This window comes from Artibeus jamaicensis, unplaced genomic scaffold (assembly GCF_021234435.1).
Source record: "Artibeus jamaicensis isolate MK-2021 breed Jamaican fruit bat unplaced genomic scaffold, CSHL_Jam_final contig_2790, whole genome shotgun sequence".
Lineage (NCBI taxonomy): Eukaryota > Metazoa > Chordata > Mammalia > Chiroptera > Phyllostomidae > Artibeus > Artibeus jamaicensis.
The window spans coordinates 2,810,060-2,835,819 of record NW_026521616.1 but is presented as its reverse complement, the minus strand read 5'-3'; the positions used below and the strand labels follow the sequence as shown (position 1 = coordinate 2,835,819).

Below are 25,760 nucleotides of genomic sequence, written 5' to 3'. Positions count from 1 at the left end.
AGAATAGAATGAAAAAAGGCATGGAAGCCACAAAAACGAATGCATTCAGGGCAGTGAAAGTGGTTCAGAGGCTGGAGTGCAAATACACACACAGGACTGCAGAACTGACACGGCGGCGAGGGGACACGCAATGAAAGGCCTACACGCTAACCAGGGAGGCCACGGGGCGCCTCTGATGAGAACGAGGTCTCTTCCCAGGGGCACGACACGACTGCACGGTTTGGCTCAAGCCACCTCGTCAAACTTGGTGTCATCAACAAGTCCACTCCACTTTGGTAAGCCCAACGCTCGTCCTCACCATTTATAAAATGCATTTATTTACAGTGGCAGTTATTCCAGGTTTTTTCCCCACCACAATGTAAACTCCTCGAGGGCGGCCCCGTCTCCAGGCCTGACTATGGAAGTGCAGTGCGGAGCAGCCCGTGGGGCTCCACAGCTTTGTGATGAGAAGGGCAATTTCGACAAAGTGCTGAGCTTCCCTCACTCTACAAACTTTCGTTCATATGGCCTCCCCGTTCGGAATGTTCTCCTAATTACAAGTTTGTCCAAAACTGCGCCATCCTTTACGGCCTATTCACATGCCACTTCCTTACGAAGGCTCTTCTCATCTTCCCATCTGGATATAGACTCTCCCCTCTTGTAAAGAGGGTGTATTCTGTACTCTTCTTATTGTACTGATTTTTTATGGTACCATATTGTGGTTATTTGGGCATTCCACTCATCTGACACATCTCTTGCCCCACACCTGGAGTCTAAGAACCTTGACATAAGGTCTCTGTCCTTCCCAGACGAGGAGCCTCCACGCTGGAGAAAGCCTGATTTGAATTGTTCAATTAGCAGCAAAAATGGAATTGGGGCCAGAAATAAGCATGATTATAAAACAAAAGTTTTAAAAAATCCAAGAAGACACAAAACAGGACCCAGGCACAAAAACAGACAGTGTATGTTGAATCAATCTGTGACCACTTGGCTTGTTTATATCTGGTCATTTCCATCACATGCATTTCATTTTGCGAGAACTCCGGAAGACTCAGACAAAGAGTAACAGCCTCCCAGCCGCTGCGTTCCCAAGCCTGTGGTTTTCCTGTGACATAAACAAAAGATTCTGGAGGTATGGTCTTTGTTAATATTTGCTGGTGTGGGTCTGGGGGAGAAATGGGTGGTGGGGTGGGAGGGGAGTTTGAGGGAAATGCACCCAGTGAACTGACAGTTCATATAAGCAACACCTGGAGTGCTAAATCCCCTACGACTGTTGTTTTACTGAGGGAAAAAATCCACTCTGACTTTGGTACGTGTAAAAATTCCTTCAGCAGCTGCGTTCCAATCTAAAGTGTGTGCCAGTGCAGGAGAGATGGCAGCTGGCACAGATCCTGTGCAGGATGCAGTGAACGTCCACCAGCAGCGAGGGGGTGACCGGAGCCCACAGAATCAGTCTTCAGAGCCACGCTCCTCTAAGAAAACAGGTTAACCTCAAGCTGCCTGCGCAGTTTTCTGCTTATAAACATCGAGGATACTGGAAATACACATCCACATCTGATGGTGAGAGGCTCAGCCTTCTGAATAGAAACGTTGTGACATCAGCTACTCAGGACTCCCCACTTAGCTTCATAAAACCCTAATGCCTAAATTTTGGTTTTAATCCTATTTTTGTTAAATATTTACAATCTACTACAAACCCAAATTCAGACCAAATGTCTGCTTACATAACCTTGTGACATGGCCACTCCTCCCGACATGAGGGAGAGAGGATTCGTACTTATTGGCACCAGGTCCGCCACTCTCCTCCTGCTCCATCCTCACGACTCTGGGGACCAGACATCCACACAGCATGTACAGATAAGGTGACTTGGACCCAGAGAGGTCAGCCGTTTGCTCAGCGCCCCCCAAGGAAAAACGAGGAGTGTGAGGTCTGATTCCAAAGCTAGTGGTGGTCTTTCCACTGTGCTCTGTCTGCCACTGGCCGGTACAGGCCCAGAGAAATTCTTTCTCCAGAATTTGTAAGAATGCTACAAGGGTCTAAGACTCTCACATAGGTATTGGCAAACTTTTTCTGTAAAGGACCAGGTTGTAATTATTTTAGGCTTTGTGAGCCATATGATCTCAGTTGCAATTACTTAATTCTGCACTTGTAGCCAAAAAGAGCCACAGATAACATACAGGGCAGGGCAAAAGTAGGCATATAGCTGTGAGTACATGAAACACAGTTTATTCTTATATTATTATTACTGTATCATTTTCCATATGAACAACTGCAAACCTACTTTTGCCCCACCCTGCACAGATAAATGAGTATGGGCATGTGCAAATAAAACTTTATTTATACCTTTTGACTCTCTGGGCAGCACCATGGTGGTTGGCAAGAACAAGTGCCTTACAAAGGCAGCAAAAAGGGAGCCAAGAAGCAGTTGACCCGTTTTCTAAGAAAGACTGGTGTGATGTGAGAAAGTACCAGATATGTTCAATATAAGAAATATTGGGCCCTGGTTGGTGTGGCTTAGTGAACTGAGTGCCGGTCTGTGAACCAAATGGTCTCCAGTTCGATTCCCAGTCAGGACACATGCCTAGGTTGCGGGCCAGGTTCCCAGTAAGGGCCACCTGGTAAAAACACACTGATGTTTCTCTCCCTCTTTCTCCCTCCCTTCCCCTCTGTCTAAAAATAAATAAATAAGTAAATAATCGCCAAAGAATTAAAAAAATATATGAAATATTGGAAAAACACCAGTCACAAGAATTCAAGAAAGTAAAATTGCATCTAATGATCTCAAGGGTCATGTGTCTGAAGTAGGCCTAGCTGACCTGCAGAATGACAAAGATGCGTTTAGAAAATTCAGGCTAAGATGTTCAGGGGAAATACTGCCTAACTAATTTCCATGGCAAGGATCTTACCACGGAGACAAAGTGTGCTCCTTCGTTAACAAATGGCAGACCGTGACTGAAGCTCATGTTGCTGTCAAGACTCCCGATGTTATTTGCTTCATCTACTATGTGTTGGTTTCACTAAAAAATGCAATAATGGATTTGGAATACCTCTCATGTTCAGCATCGACAGGTTTGCCGAATCTGGAAATCATGCAGATGAATGACTTGAAAGAAGTGGTCAATAAATTGATTCCAAAAAGCATTGGAAAAGACATAAAAAAGCCTTGCCAATCTATTTATCTGTTCCATGAAGTCTTTGTTAGAAAAGTAAAAATGAGCCCAAGTTTGAACTGGGAAAACTCATGGAGCTTCACAGTGAAGGGAGCAGCTCTGCAAAAGCTAGAGTTGAACAAGCTGATGGATATAAGCCCCCAAGTCCTAGAATCTGTTCAAAATTCAGACTTAATGGTGACAAATAAAAACCTCTATTTGTAATAAAAAAAACCCCTTTATTTATACAATGGGAAATGGACCTAATGTGGCCCATGGATTGCAGTTTGCTGACCTACAAGGTTCTAGAGTGGGTAGCTTCATGTTATTTAGCTGAGAAATCAATAGAGAATTGCCTGTTTCCAACTCAATTTATCAACAAACATGTAAGTCTTCTGTGTTCTATATGGTCCATGCAGTCAAGGAATTTACATTTAGAAAGAAAAGACACAGGTACACAAAAACCAAACAGCAACACAAGGCAGCATGGGGTACGTGCTGAAGGAGGAAACTCGAGGGCTGATGGATGCGCAGCCATGATAACAAAACACCAGGGTCCACAACCTGGTCAAACAGTCCTGCGTTGGCACCAGAGCTCAGAAAGAGATGGAAAAACCTCAGTGTGCAGCAAAGACATGAGCCAGAAGTTTCCAACAAGAACGCCCACTCTGGTGAGACCACTTACGGTTTTCATCAGCATCTGTCAGATGCTAATCAGAGTTAACATCTTGAGACTTACCAAATACACCTGCTCCCTGTCTTGTTCTCAGAGGACAAGCAATTGACCTAAGGTGCAAGATAAACTGAGCGCCGTGGGAAACTCCTGGACCGGGTCTTCCCTTCTCCTCCTAAGCACTTTAAGCACCGAAGAGCCTGAAGAAGCTAGACAAGGGCTGAAGGAAGCCATCTGCGGTCCCTCCTGGACATGTAGGAAGCAGAACGTCCTGAACCCTTACCTTGCTCATGGCAGTCAGCGCAGGGTCGCAGGCAGCATCCAGGTCCTGAACCAACAACTGGATGCTGCTAGAGATGACACTGCAAATCAAGCAAATGACTAGGTTACAACTTTTTTAAAATATGACTTCTTAAATGACATAGCCCCTTCCAAATTTTGAGGCACCTGTGTGAAATGAGAGTCATCATTTCATCAGTAACTGAGAAAACTCAAGTTTCGTTTCAAAAAAGATTTAGTGACAACGAGGAGCATTTGGCTCTTTCTTTATTCTTGTTGCATGTGCTGGTCTCATTCAGGTTTGTGTCTCCACTGGACGTAAAATTCCACAGCTAGCCTCCCTATTCGCTACACCCAGAATCCTTCTTCCATTTCCACCTCCAAAAATACCTGTTTGCCAAAATCTTTATTTTTTAAAAATATTTTATTTATTTATTTTTAGAGTGAAGGTAAGGAAAGGAGAAAGAGAAACATCAATGTGTGGTTGCCTCTCATGCACCCCCAGGGTACCTGACCTGCAACCCAGGCATATGTCCTGACTGGGAGTTGAACTGGCAACCCTTTAGTTCACAGGCCCACGCTCAATCCATGGAGCTACACCAGCCAGGGCCAACATGTTTAAATCAGAACTTGGAAAAAAGGAAGTTGAGAAAAGGAGGGAAGCCCTGGCTGGTGTGGCTCAATGGACTGAGTGCTGGCCTTGGAACCAAAGGGTCGCTGGTTAGATTCCCAGTCACAGCACACGTCTGGGTTTCAGGCCAGGTCCCCTGTAGGTGGTGCATGAGAGGCAACTACACATTGATGTTTCTCTCCCTCTCTTTCTCCGTCCCTTCCCTTCTCTCTAAAAATAAATAAAAACATTAAAAAAAGAGAAAATAGTTTGAGAAGAAAACTTTACTTTGTCCTCAAAAAGTGGTGGATGAGAAAGCATGGTCTATCCTAGTCTCTTAATGACCACAGCAAAAGTAAATACTGCAAGGCAACGAAAGAACTACCTCAAGAAAGCTTTTCAGTCTGAACTTCTGGGACAGACATCCTCCTGACACGCACACACGCACGCGTGCGCACATGCCTCAGATCTGGCTGCTTACACATTATATTCTAAATCACTGGAGGTGGGCTGGTCCTGTGTGGATTTAGGAAAGCAGACAGGAGGCCTTGGACCTGACCTCCCTTCAGGGAGGGCCAAGAGAGGCTTTCTTCCCTTTTGTTATTCTAATAGCGAAACAATTAAAACCGAGGGGCTGACCGGCTTCTAATGCTTCTTCGTAGTTGCTAGTGGTTAACAATCCCGATCCAAACGAAAGCCCTGGAAACCTCTCAGGTTCAGTAGTGCCCTAAAGCCTACAACCTGAGACATGCTGCTTTGCGAAGGGCAGGCCTTGGGCAACTGTGTGCAGGTACATACGTGCTGAACGTGTCCATTTCTCCAGTCAGATTGATCCGTTCGGTCAGACTTACGTCAACTTTTTCTTTGAGTTTTTCTTCTAGCTATTAGAAAATAAGAGAACAACGTGCTTAATGATTATCCAAATGAGTACCTTAATAAGAATACTTAACATTGACCGAGTTTGATGATTTGGGCATAATTCCAGGCACTTTTCATTCGTGGACTCATTTAATTCTCATGGCTCCATGAGAAAGATTCTTTTATTATCCCCAGGTTACGTAAGGATGAGGAGATGGAGGAGTGACCACCCAAGACAGGAAGTGGAAGGATCAGGAATCACTTCCTCCAGAACCTGTGCCCTCTAGCACTAGGCTGTAATTGTTTCTTATGACACACTGAAAATGCACTTCACTAATTAAAAAAACACCCCGGGGTTTAGGATACTCCCAGCCCCCGTCAACTGCAGGCTCACTCCTCAACGTGGGAAACCTCTGGCTGTGGGTGGCAATAAAATCAGTGTTAAAGTGCTCACTGAGTGCTCCTACACACCACCCACTGTGTAAAGGTGCTGGGGATACAGAGGCAAAGAAAAGCAGCAGTCCCTGCCTTCAGCAGTTTACAGCCTAGGAGGAAAACACCGGCCATGCTCCCAGCTGCCTCAAAGGAAAATACACCCGATCAGGAATTGCAACATCCCGGGAACTGACTCACCTCGCACTCCCAGACTTATTTATTACACGAACTCTAAGAATACTGAATGTTTTGTCTTGAGTTAAAAAAATACTGTTTGGGGTATATAAATTAATGTAATCTTTTTTGGAAGGCAATTTATTTAAAAAGCAAAACACTAAATAACCACCCTTTATTCACATCTAGAAAAGTATTTCAATGGAGTAAAGAGAACAATGTACAAAGATATGCAAGTATTGTTTGCAGCGCTCATTCACTCACTCAACCAATATTTACTAAAAACCCATTTTGTACCGGGCTCTGTAACTGAGCAAGGGAGTTATGGACCAAACAGTGAGACCTTGTTCTCTTTTAGCTCACGTTCGAGTGTTGTCTGTTACTGCAAACCTAGAAACAATCTGCACGTTTATTTGTATTTCTGTCTTACCAGTATAAGACAAACGACGGGACAGGCTTACAATGAATGCTTCAACTCTTTGGCAGCCTCTTCCTACTACACTGAAAATAAAATCCAAACTTCTAACCATGATCTGGGTGCTGTCCATTCTCCTGCCCACTTACAGCTTTCCCCCTTGCTGCCTCGGCTTCAGCTACATTGCCCAGTTAAAGTTTTAGAAATACTGAAGTCCGTTTCCGCTCAGGGCCATTATACTTCTACTTCCTCACCCTGAAAAAACTCCCTCGTTCTGCCCCCTCCCCAGCCCTTCTGACCCTTCTAAGCTCCTCCCTCACTTGGAGGTCTCCTTCCCAACCCTCAGGTCTCTGCTCCAATGCCCTCTCCTCAGAGGCCCTTCTTGACCACTCCACTCCTGTGGGCAACTCCCTAACTAGCACTGCAGCTTCTTAGCACTTACCACAAAACTGAAGTTACAGCTTGGCTTACATATATCAATTATCTGGCTCCCCCATCAGTTCTTAGTTCCATGACAGAAAGAAACTCGGCTACTTTGTTCATCACTGTTAATTAACTACATATATAAGTGCTTCATAAAGAGCTCCTTAACAACCCTGGCTGGTGTGGCTCAGTGGATTGAGCATTGGCCTGTGAACCAAAGGGTTGCTGGTTTGATCCCTGGTCAGGGCACACACCTGGGTTGTGGGCCAGGTCCCTAGCCGGGGGTGTGCAAGAGGCAACCCATGGATGTTTCTCTTATACAGTGATGCTTCTCTAGCTCTCTTTCTCCCTCCCTTCCACCCTCTCTAAAAATAAATAAAATCTTTAAAAAAAAAGATCTCTTGAATGAATGAATGAAAATATCCCATGCAAATGTTAAGTGTAATGGTGTTATAATTAGTGAGTCAATATTCATAATTACTGACATTTTAAATTTTTTATTTTTTCCAATTCTTCAATGCTTGGATTCTTAAAAGTCTCTGGTCTCTTCTTCCATATTTTTGCCCACCCCCAACCCCTGCAATTTTTTAAAGGAAACTGGGTTGTTTGGCCTGTGGATTCCTCCCATAGTTTGGATTTTGCTGGTTGCATCCATAGATATTAACTAACATGTTCCCTTGTCCCTTGAAGTAAAGACTTATCTTCCTTTTGATAATCTTAATTAGCTTTCTTCTAGCTTACTTTTTTTGGAGAGTCAAAAGGTACACATGAATTTTTGACTGTGTGCAGGGTTGGCTGGGAGTGCCTGTACCCTTAACCCCGTGCTGTTCAAGGGTTAACTGCAGAAGCTTGGGCAGATTCAGGTTCTTTCTTCCTTTTCAGAAAACTACTTCATGACGGTGCTGCATACTTCTAATCAGTGGGTACCCAGTGATGTTTGGCTGTCTCTCTTTTGTAATATCAGCAGCCATTGATGGTCAATTCCCAGATCTGTTATTCTACTAGGAGTTGTAAAAAAGAATGATATCCTACTTTTTTCTTCTTCATTTATTAACTAAAATTCTGTCCTAAAGAGGTACTTCCCATTGTCAATTACTTGGTTCTCCCGAGGTACAAGTCAGATAGGAAAGGCAGGATAAGAACTTCCCCTTTATTTACCAGTATGAATTCATATCCATGGTTCCTTAGTATCTTCAAAGGTGATATATGAATTTTTAAAAAATCTTTATAATCAGACAGATTGGATCATATTGATGTTTCAGTCCACCGTAGTTCATACTCTCACTGATGTTTATCTGTCCCATCTCTGACCCTGGGGCTTACTCAGGTCGGCTGCTGCTCGAGTTTCCTGGGGCCACCATAACAAATCGCTGCACACACACGCAGGGACCTACAGCAGCAGTTGGCTCTCAGTTCTCGGGGCCAAAGTCCAGAAGCAAGGTGTTGGCTGGATGGTTCCCTCTGGAGGTTCTGAGGAAGAAACTGTTCATGCCTCTGTTCTATCTCACTGTAGTTGCCGGCAATCTTTGGTTTTCCTTAGCTTGCAGGTGTGTCAGTCCAATCTCCGCCTCCATCTTCACATGTCCTTCTTCCCTGTATCTCTGAGTGTTAACCCCCCCCTCTCCTCGCTAATGATCCAGTCATTGGATTCAGGGCTCCCCTAAATGCGAGATGATCTCATCTTCAGATCCTTACTTAAGTACATCTTCCTGTACTTAAGGAAGTATAGGAAGAAAAACAAATCCTATTTCCAAATAGGGTCACATTCACTGGTAGTGGGGGTTAGGGCCTGGACATGTCTCTTTGTACATGAAACACACTACAGCTCCCGAGTGAGTCCTTTTGAAATGGCTCTCACAGCCTTTGATGTTTTCTTGCTTTTTGTATTACTTGATGTTCTAGACTTATCTTGCACATTTCCTACCCAAACCTGGGATTAGTCATTTCTGGAAGAATCTATGGTTCCTTTCAGTGGAAAATGGTATTTATAGATCACAGTATAGGGGCTAAGAATGCATTTACTTTTATAATTATAACCTTTTCATTATAATTGTTTATAATGAAAAACAATTTTCGTTAAATAACAAAAAAATGGCTACTCCTATCATGAGTCATTAAACTGGTCTCTGATCTACTAACACTTCTAGAACTTCTGAGATGCTGTTCTAGAAAAATAGTGTAAAACATTAGGTGTTCTTCGTAGGATTACTTATAAAAGTAAAAACTTGAGGCAGCGTGAAAATGATCAGAGATACTGTTGAATAATTTATAGTATGCACCTTAATGGAATATTATGTCGTCGTAACAATGATCATAATGAAGACATTATAGCAACAGGAGAAATGCTAACGCTACAATGTTAACGAAACAAAAGAATATGAAAATTTAGTGAAGATCATAGCATACAAAACTGTGTTGATGAAAACCAACAGAGGGGAAAACCCCTCCAAATTACTAACATGATTATTTGAGGGTGATGGGATTGAGTCATTATTTTTATAGCTTTTTTTTTTGGTACCACAGTTATTCTACTTTTAAAATACTATTATTTACATGTGTGTACTCTTCCTCATTCTGAGCCCACACAAAATAGTTAAATGGTGTTTCTTCACCAAAGACTGTGACCCCACCTTGGAGGTCCTCACGGATCAAATGCCATCCTGCCCTGGGAGCTCTGGGGATTAAATGGATCACTGTCTCTGGCTCCAGGCTCCAAGGCCAAACCTTCGCAGATCTTTCCCTGTGTGACTCAATATAACCATGTCGCCAAGCAGAGCATGGAATGGCCTTTGCCTCTGGCCAGCTTAGCCCCAACTGTGAAGTTTGGGGGGCACGACTTCTTATTTGGGTTCCTGTCTGCTTGCTTTAGCTCACAGGTGCTCCAAGCTGTCCTGTCTGCACCATAATTTATGACTGACTTCCTCTGATCTAGACACGTGTAAACAATAAACTCCAAAGATGGGAAGAGCAGAACCTTCCCCAATTACTTTTTTTTTTTGCCTTGGCCTTAGATGAATTCCAGATCAAATGTGAACAGGAACTTCTAATCCCACATCTAAGGCTGAATGGAACATTATTCTGGTTCTTCCTGGTTTTCCTGGGGAACTCTGGTAGAGCCATCACCCTTTCCTGCTTCACAGTTCCTGAACGTCAACATCCAAACAATGGTTATTTGTTTACGCAGATTGAGACTGCTATGTAAATTCCAGGAGACACATAAAAGCCCAGAGGATTCTGCTGAGCCTAGTAATACTTCTGAGAATGGAGTAACTGGTTGTGACTCATCACCACCAAAGGCTGGGTCCTAGTACCCTTAAGTTTACTCCTGCTTGTCTCATACAAGAGACAGGACTACTGACCTACTTTTTAGGGGGAATGCCCTTTATGTAACTTACATAACTCTGGGGAAGAGATCAATCACACTTTCTTGCTTAGGCTCCTTCAACAAGGCCCTTCTGTAAGACAGCTGTCTTCTGGCTAGACAGTTAGTTTTTCCTCTATGGGAGGCCAACTGGTCTACCCAGGTTTTATGTGGCCTTATTAGGGTCCATACTCCTAGCAACTGATCTAAGTGGCCTAAATAGTTCAGCAAAAGGAAGTGGAGAGTGGGCAGCCAGGGTGGCTCACCTGCTGGGTAGTGGCCAGACAGTACTCTGCTGTGCTCAGGATGCTGCAGATGAGGCAGAGTTCCTCTAAAGTGAACTTGGCTACTTCTGAGCCCTCCTTTTCCTTGAGGAGGCTACTGATGGTCAGCCCTCCACTGCTGCTTGTGGTTCTGAGGAAAATGAACAGGCAGTAGTCAGGCTGGGGCTTCTCACTTGGTTCCTGAACTGGAAACTGCACATCTTAAGACAAAGAAAAGGGGGAAGTAAAGGCTGGACGTGGCCCAAATAAATCCATACACAATGAGTCCTTTCCTACTGACCTTGCCTTGACCACCAGAAATAGGAAGAGAGGACCCCAACAGTGGGCCAGCGGTCAGTCACATTCCTGTGATGACTCGGATATGCGCAGAGAAGGCTGCCGAACAGACTCTCTGCTCAGCTTGGAATTTCCTGATCTGTAGAGCTCATTCAGGATAATCTGCAGCTCTTGGGCTCAAGATTACCCTGAATTGTTTCTCTCAGTTGAGCAAATTCTGCACAGAAATCTGTATGTTGTGCTTGTGGTGGGGTCCAAAAGTAAATGTTAAGACATGGTTCCTCCCCAAACTCCTGATCACCTCAAGAAACCAAAAGGCATCTCATCCCCTCCTACCAATCTAATCACGTGTTCATAAAACATCAAAATGTAGTCGTAAACTTCCTGCTATTTTAACCGTGAGTCTATTTTTTAAAAAGAAATAGAATTCAATGGCATTTACTTTAAAAATAAGAGAAAATTCTCCTTTAAAAAACCCTGCCCATTCCATTACTTTGGGTGGCTCAATTAGTTGTAGCGTCATCCTGATATGCCAAGGTTGTGGGTTCGATCCCTGGTCAGGGCACATGCAACCAATAAATGCATAAATTAGTGGAACAACAAATTGATGTGTCTCTCAAAATCAATTAAAAAATTTAAAATCTTCTGCCCAGTTTTCCTGATAATCAAAGATTTGAAACATTTTAATTCCCAGCACTGGCAAGAGTGTGAGGACTGGCACTCCTGTCTGCTGTGGGGTAGGAGTGTCACATCGTACAAACTTCCTGGAGGTATATTTCAGGAGCTTAAAAAAATGTCCTGATGATTTGACCCAGTAGTTCCACTTCTGTTCAAGGGTGCTATTCTGAGTATTATTTAAAATAACCAAATAGTGAACCCAACCTAAATAATCAATTAAGAAAATGATCCCTCAGAATTTCAGAAGTTAACCCGGGTTCTTCTATATGTTTGATTGCCATGGCATCATTAAAAGTGTTTTGATGAATATTTATTGTTGTGAGTGCCCACCATTTTCTGTTGGCCTCCCACATCCATTCCCTGCTCTTTTCTTCCCTTCTCTATGGCCCGGGAGACTGACTTCCCAGACTCATCACCCAGGCTACTTGGCCTTCAGGCCTCCTGTGAGGTCCAGCCAATGGGAGACGCAGCAGGAAGCCGGGAGGTAGAGGAGAGAGAAGTCTGAACAACAGCTGGTTCTCCAGCTCCCTGTGCCTCAGGGCGGTGCCCGCCGTGATGGACCCGCTAGGACTACAGTTTCTATGGGGCAGACCTCTGTCGACAGCCCGAGCTCACAAGTAAGTCTCAGAGTAGGAACAATTACCCGCTAGTGTTTGGATGCTTCATAATCCTCTGCTGGTTCCTTTTATAATACCTTGCCCCCATTTCTGTGAATACACAGCTGCTTTACTTCTAACAACATCCCAGCTGAGTACACCACTTATTTCCTGCTGAGACACTGGCTAACGCACATGGGAAAACGCTCCCAGTGTGATGTTAAGAGAAGCAGTAAGGTATAAAACTGTAAGCAGTATAGTACCAACTCTGTTACACAAACAAAAGACACAATCATATACTGTATGTGTGTACATCTATGTATATGTATATAGATATACACACATACATATATATATGAAAATATATAGCGAATAGTTAGACTTGTTTTCTCTAGATGGTGAGGTTATAGGTGATTTTTGCTTTTAATCTTTGTGTTTTTCTGTGCCTTCTACTTCTTTTATTTTGATAATCAGGACAAAAGTTACTAAAAATTTTAGAATAATTTTTTATCATGGTTAAAGAAATTCTCATTAATAAAACATATCTGCTACTTCAAATCTCTTTAGAGCACAGGGATTTTATTGTCTTTCCTCCAGATAATGTAATAGTCCTATATACGACACATTTTAGTGATGATGACAAACTAATTCTGTTCTGTTGAATACAGCCATGGGGATGATTTATAATTATTAAATTCTGAAGTATTACCTTAGATCATAGTCAATCACAATAGAAATTGCTATAGTATAACCAAAACACCAAAAACTCTAGTTGAATGACTCATTTATTTTGAGTAATAAGTAATATAATAACATTCTATTTGCCCCAGTGAATACGGCGATGTCACTCTAATTAAGAGCTGTGCTATGCAGTCCCCACCCCTAAATCTCACTGTGTCCTTAAACGTTAGACTCTGACCTGCACAGCAAGATACACCTGCTACAGGGCAGACTCTGGAACGTAATCAGACCGAGGGAAAGTAGGCTCGTGCCCCTCATCTACTTATCATCCCAGGATACACTCTCATGGGCCTTAATGAAATTGCCCATGCCGTTTAAAAGCTATTTCCACAGCCACCCTACTTACTTTTTTGGCCATGTACCCATCTTTGAATCTATGTAAATTAAATACATATACAGGGTGGGGAAAAGGTAGGTATACAGTCTGAATACACGAAACAAGAGTTCATTCTTTTACTATTATTGATTAATTATTGCATTATTCTCCACACGAACAACTGTAAGCCTACTTTCGCCCCACCCTGTACCATGGGCCGACTCCCCTGAGTCCACTGCGGAAAGAGCTGAGCTAAGCTGGCAGCCAGTGTAGGCATTTCCTCCAAGATCAGATGTGGAATCTCATTTGGAGAGTAAATAATCTCAGACCTTCGGGAACTCAATTAGGGTATTTTCCTCCTTGATACTCTTAGCAGTTCAGTAAACAACTTCAGAGTGGATTTCCTTAAAGATTACCATATTTAGGTATGTTTAGAATCTCACTTCACTCCACCAGGAGGAACAGGACTCACTTGGGCAGGTTGCCAGAGAGGATTTTCCAGGCGTATTCTCGGAGGTACTTCTGGAAGATGGTGGTCAGGGCGATCATCGGCTCCCCGGTGCTGAGCTGAGAGCACTGCACCATGCACTTCTTGTAGTAGACAAAGAGGTCGGCACAGCTGGGCAGCACCGCACCCCCTTCATCGGTGTTGGGCTTAGGGGGGCCCTGAGCTTTGAAATCGGTCACAAACCGATCTATCAGCTCTCCAAGGTTTCTAGGAGGAAGAAAACCTGAAGTGTTATTTTGTTTCAGGAAAGATAAAGCAAATAAATGTGCCTGACTGCCACAAGGAACTGGTTCCTAGTGCTTTTTTGCATTTAAGGTGAGACTCATTTTTATCAGTGTCGGAACCACTGATAAACCATTGCTCCTACCATTGCTGTCGGAACCATTGCTCCTACAGCAGCAGCAGCAATGAAATGTGGCATCTGCGTGCTGCTTTATGCTTTTCAAGGCGTTTTATGATCACATATAGCCCTCAGCCCCCCGTGAGGGAGATGAAGCATTATTGAACCCTCTAAGAGACGAAAAAATTAAGGCCTAGAAAGTCTGTTACACAATTTAGCAGCACAGCTGAGCCCAGGATCCACCACTTACTTCAGTGCAGGCACTGGTCCCACTATATACAATATTAGGACCATCTCCCCTTTCCACAGATGAAAACCCCAACCCTGAATAGTGACGGTAATCGTTTTCTCAATCTCCATGACACACCAGGCACTATGTCAGCATTTTAGGCATCATTTTAGTGAACTTCACTTCATCTTCATGATAACCTTATAAAATAGGTACTATTACTAGCCTCATTTTCAAAAAGCAAAGTACAGACAAGTTAAGGGCTTTGTTCAAGGTCATACGGCAAGAGAGTGGTGGAGCCAGAATTCAAAACCAAGCAGCCTGGCTCCAAACCTCACGCTTTTGACCACTCTACCCTACCACCTCCTAAAACACAAACAGGTTATGACGTCAGCAGATATTTCGGAATCATTAGCCTAAATGTGCCTTCAAGATAGATGCCGAAACAAAGGGAAACTACAAAGAAATACTACAATGATTTCTTTCTCCTTTAAGGCAGATTTTTCTTAAAATTTCCACACTAAGAAAGGCATAGCAAGTCTTGGGGGAAGAGAGGGTTGGAGCAGCTTCAGGCTTGCTCCAGGTCACGGAGGTGATGATGGCTGCAGTCTTCTCCCACTCCCCATTCAAATATCCCTGCCTTTGCTTCAGTCACCGTGAGTCAGCCCTGGGGGTGAGAACGCAGTGAGAATCCAGCAGGGCCGTATGGGTTGTTCCCTGCACGGTTGTGCAGCCTAAAAAATGGGAGGGCGTGTCCACGCCCCTCTTGACATTTTGCATCTTTGTAGGTGGCTGTCTAAAGCTACGGGGATCCAGCTGTGCTTTAAAAATGTATGTATATAACAGTCAGGAAGAAAAAGACAAAAACCACACACAGCATCAATTAGCAGGAATAGGAGAAAATTGACATTTTACTCGAGAGCTTTTGTTGTTGAAAGTTTATTATGTCCAGATGCAGCTGTTCTGCCCTCAAAGAACTTCACGCCTAGGCCGGGCCTTTGCGGTGCTGGTCAGCAGCAGGGAGGCACTCCGGGGTCCCCACCCCCGTTCCTCACCACCTCTTCTTGCCCAACCCTTCCATTTCATCTCCCGCCCTCCTCACGGAGCCCCTTCAGACTCCCCTCAGCTGCCCCTGCTCCGTCTGATTTCCGACTCTGTGCCTTTGCCTGGCTGCCTCCTCTGCCCTGATGTTCTCCCGCCACTTCTCCACTCAGCCCGGGGTGCGGCCAGGCAACGCCTACTCGCAACAATCCTCTACCTCCCTCTCAACGCCTGTCATATGTGACACACTAACGCGTTATTTGTTAACACTTAAATATACACCGCAAGGTTATCAAATACTCATAAAACACGTCGACTGTCTCCCATCCTGGGCCCGTGGCAGTAATGCCCATTAATAATGGCAATCTTCCACTAATCTTTGGTGCAATTTCAGAATTGTTTTTCTAACAAGTTGAAGTTAGTACAAAAGGTGAAAGCTGCTTGCTACACAGTGGAAGAACCTTCTTCTCTGTTTCACATATGTTACTATAAGCTCCTTGAGAGTAGGGGTCACATTTGTATTGCTGCTGCTCCCTCCGGGTCCACGCCTCATGCTGACGTGGGAGCTTTATCTCCCAATTATGCCCAGTACAGAGTCAGCTGGTTGACCTCCACACTTTGCTCCTAAGGGGTGGGAGTGCGGAGAGGGAGTGGGGGCTGGTGGAGTGGAGGAGGGCATGTAACAGAAGCCAAAAATCTTTTTATGAGAAAAATTCCAATTTCCAAACCCATAGTACTAACCGAAACAGGGACCAGAGCCCTGAAGTGTTTTTACTTTAACCATTTACCTGATTCCCCTAAAAGCTGAAGTCAGGATACTTATTCACCTACCACCTATTTCAGAGCCGACCTGATGGGCACGATTATAAATTAATTATGATCATACATCATAAAGAAAATTTCCACTGGGAAACAATCTAAAGACTTTTATATTTTGCAGAATGTCTACCAGGTGACTTCTGACATTGTTTTCTGACATGGATGAGAAACAAACCAGAGCAAACCTCCCCCTTCCACCCTCCACTCTGCGCATCAGCACACCCTGTGCCGTACCAGACATTAGAAAACAAGCCATTAGCATTTCATACAAGCAAACAGTAAAAGCTACACCCCAGTGGGAACGGGCAAGGTTTCATTAGTTTGAATGAATGACCCAGCTGGTCATGGGTTGTAAGTATAAGATATAAATGAGTTCAACAATAACAACGGCAACGAAAAAGGAAAGGATATCATTTCCTCCGAGCACCAAACACTGCCCCAAGTCCTGGTAAGGTCCTCTTGGAGGACTGCTGGGGAAAAGGGACGTGAGGCACACTCGCCCTTCCGTGGACTGGGATCACCAAGAGGCGTCTTTGTACCCTAAGGCATTCACGATCTCGTGAGAGAGAGCGAAGGGTCAAGTTCGGATCGAGGGGCTGCTGGGTTAAGGCACAGTGCCTGCCTGTTAGAAGCTCTGATGTACTTGGGGAGGTAGGAAACTTATATGATAGTTAGATCCCCAGATAGCACCAAAACACTGATTTTGCAGTATACACGAAATGAGCAATTTGTTTCATTTTTTTTAACATTTTATTTATTTTATAATTAGACAGAGGAGAAGGGAGGGAGAAAGAGAGAAAGAGAAAGATCAATGTGTGGTTGCCTCTCACACGCCCCCCACTGAAGGCCCAGCCAGGCATGTGCCCCGACTGGGAATCGAACCGGCAACCCTGTGGTTGACAGGCTGGTGCTCAATCCACTGAACCACACCAGCCAGGGCAGCAATTTGTTTTAGACTAAGGAATTAGCAGACACTAGAGAGAAAAGTTTCACAGCAGATTCAGGTGAGAGAATGAAGGCACGGAGTCAGAGTGAGCACAGATATGGTGCGAGGAAGAGAGGACGGAAAGGAGAGGGGCCGGCTGAGACGGAAGACAGGAATGAGAAAGGCTGCCTGTGGTTTGGTTCACGATCCTCTGAATTTCCACTGCAAACTATTCGTGTCTCTACCCCTTCGTGCTGCGTGCTGCCGTCTTTCTCTGGTCTCTCTCGCCCACTGGAGCTCTAGGCCTACAGACTAGGCATGTGCTGGGTGCATTACACATACAATCTTGTTTAATCCTCACAAGAGACCTAAGTAGAAAAGGCCCTATTATCCCCATTGTATGAAAGAAACAGAAGCTGAGGGGAAAAAATACCATTTTCCCTAAGTCACAGAATTTACCAAGTGGGAATTTGAACTTGGGTCCATCTGACTCTAAAGCTAAGCTCTATCTGCTCACTACACTGCACTTTGATTTCAAAACTGTAAAGCTCTATACAGATGTATGGTGTATAATATTGCTGTTATTCATTTTTCTCTCCAGCGTGAAGAAACAGGTGGGGGCTGAGCTGGGATCTTTCCCCCGCTCTTCCCTACAGCTTGAGCTTTTGCCCCAGACCTGTGTAAGCACTGCAGGGGTGCGTGTGAAATGCTGCTGGGAGTCCACTGCTGAATACATGACCTGGGAATAAAGACGACTGCAGAGCAGCATCGCTGGAGGGAAAAATCAGAACCTAATGAGAAGAAAAACCACACTGCAGACCACTCTTCTCTATGGACGAGCAGGGCAGTTTCTTCTGGTGGATCTGCACTTGGCATTTACAGAAACAACATTCAAGTGGGAAGTAAAGGGGTGTTGGCACTGGGGAGGAAGATGGCAGTCAGCTGACAGATGGCAGAAAAAGCTGACAACGAGGTCGGCATGGACAAAGCACCTTAGGTCCCCCCGGAAGTTACCGAACTTGTTAATTCAAGGCACTCAAACTAATTGGTAACCCTCCTCCCTTCCTTTGAGTTGGGGCCAAGGATTTGGCTCTGGTATGGCCTGTGGGATTGGGGAGCCAAGGTCTGGCGTGGGCCCAGCTGGGAGATGGGTTACATAGAGGTAAATGGAACGAATAAGTAAATGTGGGGAGGATACTGGGAACTAAGTTTCTTACTGCTGTAGAAGGCAGTTACAGACATGTAAAGGAGGAAGCTAAAAAAATGAAAACATGATTCGATTAGAATTGGAGGTATCAGCATAAGCTCACCAGTTTTATTACAGAAAGAGGTATAAAAATAGATAATAGAAGCGTGTGTATGTACATGTATGTATATTTCTTAGCTTCTCAGTGAGAGGACCTACAAGCAGGACACCTAAGCAGTAATGAACATACCATGTACCCAGAACTTAGTTTCTAAATACCATTCCCACCGAAGGAACAAGGGATCCTAAAAAGGCGAATGCCCCGGGACCGAGGTCGGAAGGCACACGATGGGCCTGGTGCGTTTGGCTGTGCCAGAAAAGAAGCGCTCAAAAACGATGATGGGGCATGTAAAAGAAGGTGAAAAACCAGCCTGAAGGGGGTTCAAATGGCCAAACTGGGGACTATTTGAGCATTAACATAAATAATGATGGATCCTGTAAGAAAAAAAATACAGTGGGAAAATTGGTGAAATCCAAATTAGGTCTGGCATTTAGTATAATATTGTACCAACATTTAGCTTGCTGGCTTTGACAACTGTACTATGGTTATGTAAGATGGTAATATTAGGGGAACCTGGGAGAAGGGAATATGGGAAATCTGTACTATTTTTGAAATTAAAAAAAATTTAAGATTTTAATTTTTATTTATTTTTAGAGAGAGCAGAAGGAGGGGAGAAAGAGAGAGAAACATCAGTGTGTGGTTGCCTCTTGCACGCCCCCTGCTGGGGACCTGGCCTGAAACCCAGGCATGTGCCCTGACTGGGGATGGAACCGGTAACCCTTTAATTTGCAGGCCAGCACTTGATCCACTGAGCCATACCAGAGAGGGTGAATTTTTCTATAAGTCTAACTTTATTACAATATAAAGCTAAAAAGAGGTAATTATGGCTATAACCCATTAAATGAAATAGAAATCTGTGAGTCCCTATCATAAGTAAATGGGGAGAAGAGAAAGCTTTTGCTTAAAATATGATGCCAATTAATAAATACAGGAGAAATGACAGAATGAGAAAAATCATCTTTTGACAACTATGTCAGTAATAAATAATTCAGATGGTAAAATAAATCAGTGAAATATGAGAAAAAGGCTATTTATATGGTTTCAAAATTTCTCCTGGCACCAATTAAATTAATTACTCAACAAGAAATAGAAAGAACTGGCAGATGTCATGTAAACCGAGTAATAAAAGTGAACACCACAAGTGCGGGACAAGCTGACACTGGGTGCCTCCTGGCGTGAGTTACGAGAAGGCAGCACCACCGCTGCAGAAAGTCCACAAAGCAACTGGCCTGCACTCTCCAGACTTCAAGGTCATGACAGATAAAGAAAGGATGACTTATTGTTTTGGACCGAAGGAGAAGAAAGAGACAAGTACATGTGACCCATAACCCTGGAATCAATTCTGGATTATTAAAAACATGACCGGAGCCCTGGCTGGCGCAGCTCAGTGGATTGAGCGGGGGCTGAGAAACAGTGTCACTGGTTTGAATCCCAGTCAGGGCACATGCCTGGGTTGCAGACCAGGTCCCACGTGGGGGCACACAATAGGCAACCACACATTGATGTTTCTCTCCTTCCCTTCCTCTCTAAATATAAATAAAAATAAAATCTTAAAGGACAACTGATACAATGCAGCGGGGCCCGTGGGTTAAACGGTAATACTGTGCCAACGCTAATTTCCTGGTTTTGCTGTTTGTGGTGTGGCTACGCAGACTGCATCCTTACTTAGAGGAAACACACAGTGAAGTACTGAGGTGTAATGGGGGATCCTGTCTGCAGTGTGAAAATTCGTATCACTCAGAAAAAGTACGTACGTGCAGGATGTGGGAGTATGTGCCCCAGTGTGAGTGTGTACGAGAGAAGGGGAAGAGAGAACCGTTAACCGAGGAATCCAGGTGAAGGATACACAGGGGCTCTATGTACAATTCTTGTAATAATCCTGAATGTCTGAAATGAATTTACAGAGAAACCAGCAGTTCCCAGCAGGGGACTCATGAAGGGCAACCATACACTGATATTTCTCTCCTTCCCTTCTCCTCTTAAGATAAATAAATAAAATCTTTAAAAAAAAAAGAAAAGAAAAGAAGTGCTCAAAACAATGACGGGGGCATGTAAAAGGAGGTGAAAAACCAGTCTGAAGGGGGTTCAAATGGCCAAATCGGGGACTATTTGAGCATTAATGTAAATAATGACGGATCCTATAAGAAAAAAAAAAAAAAACATTAGTGGGAAAACTGGTGAAATCAAATTAGGTCTGGCATTTAGTATAATACTGTCCCAAGCTTGAGGCAGCCAGAGAGGAAGGAGAAGCTCTGTATCAACAAGTCATTCGAGGGAACTCAGGAGAACGGGCAGAAATGGAGTCACTCACTAATAATTTCTTTGACTGAGACTGTACCCAAATGAAGTGAACAAAGTGCCTATGTAGAGAAATCTCTTCTACAAGAGTCAGCAGAAGACAATCACTACATTCCCAAAGGCAGAAGATGTACTTCCTCTTTGAACGTGAACAAAAAATTGAGAAAGTTACTCAAAGCAGAGAACGCCAGCTTAGCCCAACCTGTTAAAGAGGCGGCTTCAGGGACATCCCCACTTCTGCCTCCTGCCGAGTACTGGCTCTGCAGTTCTCCTGAAGCTGCTTGGCTTTTGGCTGGGGGGGATGCTACCAGAATTTTCCCTGTGCAGGTGGAGGCTGGGGAGGTGAGGGGATGGACCTCAGGCCAGGCCCAATAGAAGGCTGGCAACACTGAGCGGGCCACCGGCCGCCCAACCACCTCGGAGCCCAGAACAGGATCACGGGAGGGGAAGGGGGGGAGGGAGGAAAGGAGGGCAGAGCAGACACAGTTCCTGAGCACCACTCACTTGTGCCAAGTACCCGTGTGTCACTGCATTTCATCCTCACCACTAATCCTGTGAAAGGGCTGGGGTCAGGGTCATTAACTTTACCGCAGAGAGAACGAAAGGCACTCGGGTGTTAGGTGCCACACCCGGGGTCCCAGGCCAGTGACTGCAGGGCTCCGACTCGGGCCCAGGTCTGTGCGGCAGCCAGGCCCGCGTCCTCTCCACCACACTGGGCTGGGTCTCTGTCATCTGGGAGCTTGTGAATGGCCTGAGATTCTCCTCCTTTGAAGATTTTTGAGTCAGAACTACAAGAGTAGTAACTTGTATAAAACCAGTCCCCAACTGAGTTTCTCCCCAGCCTTATGATTCTTTGACTTAAGGGAGGAAGAGCTTTCAAGAACCCCTTGAAATTGCACTAAAAAAATAGTGTGTGGGTTTATAAAGATTTATTTTGGCAAGAAGGTCTCTGGCTTTCATTAGGTCCTCAAAGGGATCTGCCTCAGAAAAGGTCAATAACCACTGCTTTGAGCATTATTTTGTCTGACTCTCTCCTTTAACAGATGAGGAAGTGGATTTTGTGAATTCTATTTTCTGCTTCAAGCTTTGTGCTGCTTTTTCTGGAGCGATAACAGCACAACCTACGCGGTTCTCCTACGAGTAGCTTCCGCTACTTCCCTCGTGCTGTGGAAATATCCCAGGGAGGCCAGACGGCAGGATGAGTGGCCAGCACTTCATTTTTCATAGAGAAATGGAGAGTCCCTAAGGAAGGGAGGTCTGGCTCTTGGCCCAATGCACCATGAACAATGAGTACACTCTATGTGAACCAGGGCCATGGGAAGAGAAGTAGATAGCAGAATTGTAACAGTTCAGAGAAATGACTGTTTAGACCAGGCAGGTTTGGGGAAGGTACGTGGTTGTCTCCTAGGTACTTTAAACCCTGGACCCAGCCACTTTTCAGCCTTTTTAAAAATGAGAACTTGGGTTGATAAGGGGCTTTGTCCAAAAACAGTCATCCATGTGGGTTGCTTTAAGACCTGTCAATCTAGTAGGCAAACAACTGATCTTTTTTTCTCGCCTTTTCTGGGGTGTCTTAGTAATAAAACTTTCTGAATGCAGAAGATGGGGTGCTTTCGGAGGACTGAGATGCGACAGTCACCACTACCCTGAGTGCCTGCAGACAGGAACCCAATGGAGAGAGAACAGGAAGAAAACTGTGGTGTTACGAGGCAAAAAATGTCAAGGGGACTTTTTTTGGAGGGGTAGGGGTCATCAGCAAGGAGGTTTTTGTTAACGTAGAAAGCCTTCTACAAAGTTCATTTTCTGGGATTTTAATATGAAGCATTTTGTCGCTGGGGAGGAAAAGAGTAGAAACTATAAAATCAAGCAGATGAATAATAACAATGTTCCATGTGGTGATTCCACTTGAAATATTCTCTTAATCTTATGGTTTACCTCTGCAACATATTTGGAAACAAGATTTGCTAACCCATGACAGAATCATTAAAAAAGGTTGGGGAGGGGAGACTGGATTTCAGTGCCTAAATGCTTTCCCAGAGACCTCCCTGGAGAACTTTTTCCCAGCCGCTGCTGTTCCCTCCGTGAGAGCCACTGTCTGGTCCTGCTACGTGGGTTCTGTAGGGCACAGGCCTCCCTTCAGCGCCTGGGCCAGCCTGTCTCCAGGCAGCTCGGCGGTTTCAGAAACTTGACCTTTTCGAGATCTGCCTTCCAGTGTGGAAGGGTCTGGATACTTTGGCTGCGGGCAGAGACTCAGAGATGAGAGGGGGTCTTCCACCTTCCCTTGAACAGCGGCCACTGGAACGCAAACGTATTCTTCTGGCCGTAAGGAAACTTGCTTCCAGCGGCCGCTCTGCACATTTTCTGGAGCCATTAAGTTTGTAAGAGGAACATAAATTAAGTGGATGATAATCCCTAAAAGAAGGTAAGAACCCATCAATCCATACTGACATAAATAAACAAACAACTGTGGGAGGAGGGGAAGCTTCTTCTAATAGAAGAACTCTGATTAGTGAATGTAGAAGAAATGATGGCCTCAGACAATCAACGGTCAGTAAACACTACAAAAGTAATTACTGCAGGCAGGAAGCACCCAGGGATGTCAGAGTGAGTGGGCAAAGTGTGATGAGAAAGAGGATACTGACACAGTCCCGAGGTACGCCCCCACAGACAGACTCAGTAACTGTACAAACAGCAGCTCCACAGCACAGAGCACACACTGGCAGACACCACTTAGAGTGAGTGATCAGTCAGTGTCATAAGTAATGGGACAGAGCCACGTGATGTGCCTCCTGACACGATGTGCTGAGGACGCAGCGTGACCTCTACGGCATTCTTGCATAACTTGGATTTAATCAAGGGGCAATGTCAAACTGAAATTAAGGGCATTGTACAAAACGACTGATCAACACTCTTCAGAAGCGTCAAGGTCGTGAAAGACAACGGAGACTGAGGAACCACTTAAGATTAAAAGAGGCTACAGAGACTCAACAGCTACATGCACAACGGGATCTTGGACCAGAAAATGGACATTAACGAGACAATGTTACTGTCCTGACTTTGACGACTAGGGTTGTGGAAAATGTGAACATTCTCTGGGGGAATGGTCTATGAGAATGCTTTACAACTCTTTTGTAAATCTAAATTATTTCGAAATGAAAAGTTAAACAAATTATACTTGAAGACACACACATCAGAGATTAGGCTTGCTTTCTCCATCTCCCAGCGCCTGCCACGGTGAAGCCTTGCGTGCTGACACATGCAGCTCTGCAAGGGCTCAGTGCCCGCACGGGAAGGCGGTGTTGGGATCCATTTGGGACCTTATTAGAGTCAAAAATCAGGCGTTTTAGATTTATAGACATAATAAATCACATTCAAGAGACATAAAAATATCCGTAACAGTTTTCCCGGGAGGGTCACAGGCATGCCAAGGCCTTCCTTCAGCCTCTGGAAAGAGCTGCACCCTTGGGAAGCCCAGCCATGACCGCAGGAGGGAGAAATGCAATAGAAAAGAGCAAAACGTTCATCACTCACTTGTCCTGGGACTCGATATACACATAGAGATGAGGCTCGAAACACTTGGAAACAATGCTGTGAAATGGATTGTCTGGGGCTTTCGGCTTCTTTGGCTGTAAAAGGAAAACATAAAAAAAAAAGGAAAGAAAAAAGAAACTCTATACTTGAGCCGTCTTTGCAAATTTTCAAGCAGTTTCAAAGTAAACATCTCTTCCAAGTTCACTCCTTATAGATAAGAAGCACTCAATGTAACTAACTGGGACTATATCCTGCAGTATAATTCATGCCAACTTGTGAACAATAAGCCAGCTTTGTTTGCAACATTTACTTGCCTTGTATGGTGAAAGATTTACTGCTACTTTGATAATGCATACGTTTTCAATTTGGAAGCTATTCATCATCTGACTGATGTTTTAAAATTTTAAATCCTAGCTAATAACAGCACCTTATATTTGTATAGTGCTTTAAAATTTATAAAGTGTGTTCACATGATCTAATTTTGACAGCTTCCTCTTACTGACTGTTATTATGGGCCAGGGACTTTGATACAAAGTAACATCTCATCCATTCCTCAAAATGACCCTCAAGGCAGGAGCTATCATTACTCTTTACACCTAAAGAAAGAGGTCCAGTGGGGCCTAGCAGGCTGCCCAAAGGTGTAGGGGAGGTCCTACCCTCTCAACTAGAACTCTTTCTGCTGTGTCCTTGCTTTCCTGCAGTGGTTCCTAGACTGTTGAATTTCACCAAAAAGTACATGTAAGAAAAAGGATGGGGGACAACATAGGGTTGCTAACTTTTTATCTGGCAAATTTCTATCCTCACCACTAGTTCCTAAAAGAAAATACTGCATACTCTTTACATTTTTATATAGAAAAAATAGCAGAATAAAGGCAGTCCTTTCTAAGAAAAGATACTTGGTGGCCTTAGAATAGATAGATGACAGAAAGGAAGAAAGAAGAGGAAAGAAACGCAGAGAAGGAAAGAACAGGAAAGGAAAAAGACTGGAGACTGGCTGGCTGTTTTGTCTTTATTTTTGGCCTTGGACCAGCGAAACACTGGACCAGCGCTGGTCCCTACTGACAGCTGGGAACCACTGATATATAGGTCATTTAGGCAGGCAAACATTTAAAACTGTATTTGCTACTTAATTCCTTTTTAAAACATCTAAAAATAAACAAGAATTTTTCTACATATTTCTTTCTATTCCTAACAAAGGTCAATTCCATCTGTTGTTACATGCCAATGAAAGGACCCCAAACCTTTGCTTGGGTTGATATTAGAGTGTAATTTTTGTGTAAGTTGGTACCCACAGGATACTTTGTTGAACTGAACTGCTCATGTCTTTCAATAGATACGGGAAAAGGTAAGCTCCTCCTAACAGAAATAATGATTACCTTCTTCTGGTAACTAAAAAATAAAATAAAATAAAATGTTGGAATGTTACATGCACCTATAAAAACTGGTAATGATCACCAAAAATTAAATGTCAGCCTCAGACCATCACTCTCATAGTTAGCTCTATTCCACTCTCA

General features: G+C 44.1%; 1 protein-coding gene across 3 annotated transcripts in view; it reads right to left on the bottom strand.

Annotated features, from left to right (window-relative positions):
• The window catches only part of VPS53 (VPS53 subunit of GARP complex), a 138,424-nt gene that overhangs the window by 32,045 nt on the left and 80,619 nt on the right, over positions 1 to 25,760 (bottom strand). For all 3 annotated transcript variants that reach the window (XM_053662720.1, XM_053662721.1, XM_053662722.1), the window contains 5 exons: positions 24,247 to 24,341; positions 13,721 to 13,963; positions 10,624 to 10,771; positions 5,490 to 5,572; positions 4,086 to 4,164 (listed from right to left, as the gene is read on the bottom strand). In XM_053662720.1, coding sequence (XP_053518695.1) covers positions 4,086 to 4,164; positions 5,490 to 5,572; positions 10,624 to 10,771; positions 13,721 to 13,963; positions 24,247 to 24,341 — 648 coding nt within the window. The remainder of the gene's footprint in view (positions 1 to 4,085; positions 4,165 to 5,489; positions 5,573 to 10,623; positions 10,772 to 13,720; positions 13,964 to 24,246; positions 24,342 to 25,760) is intronic.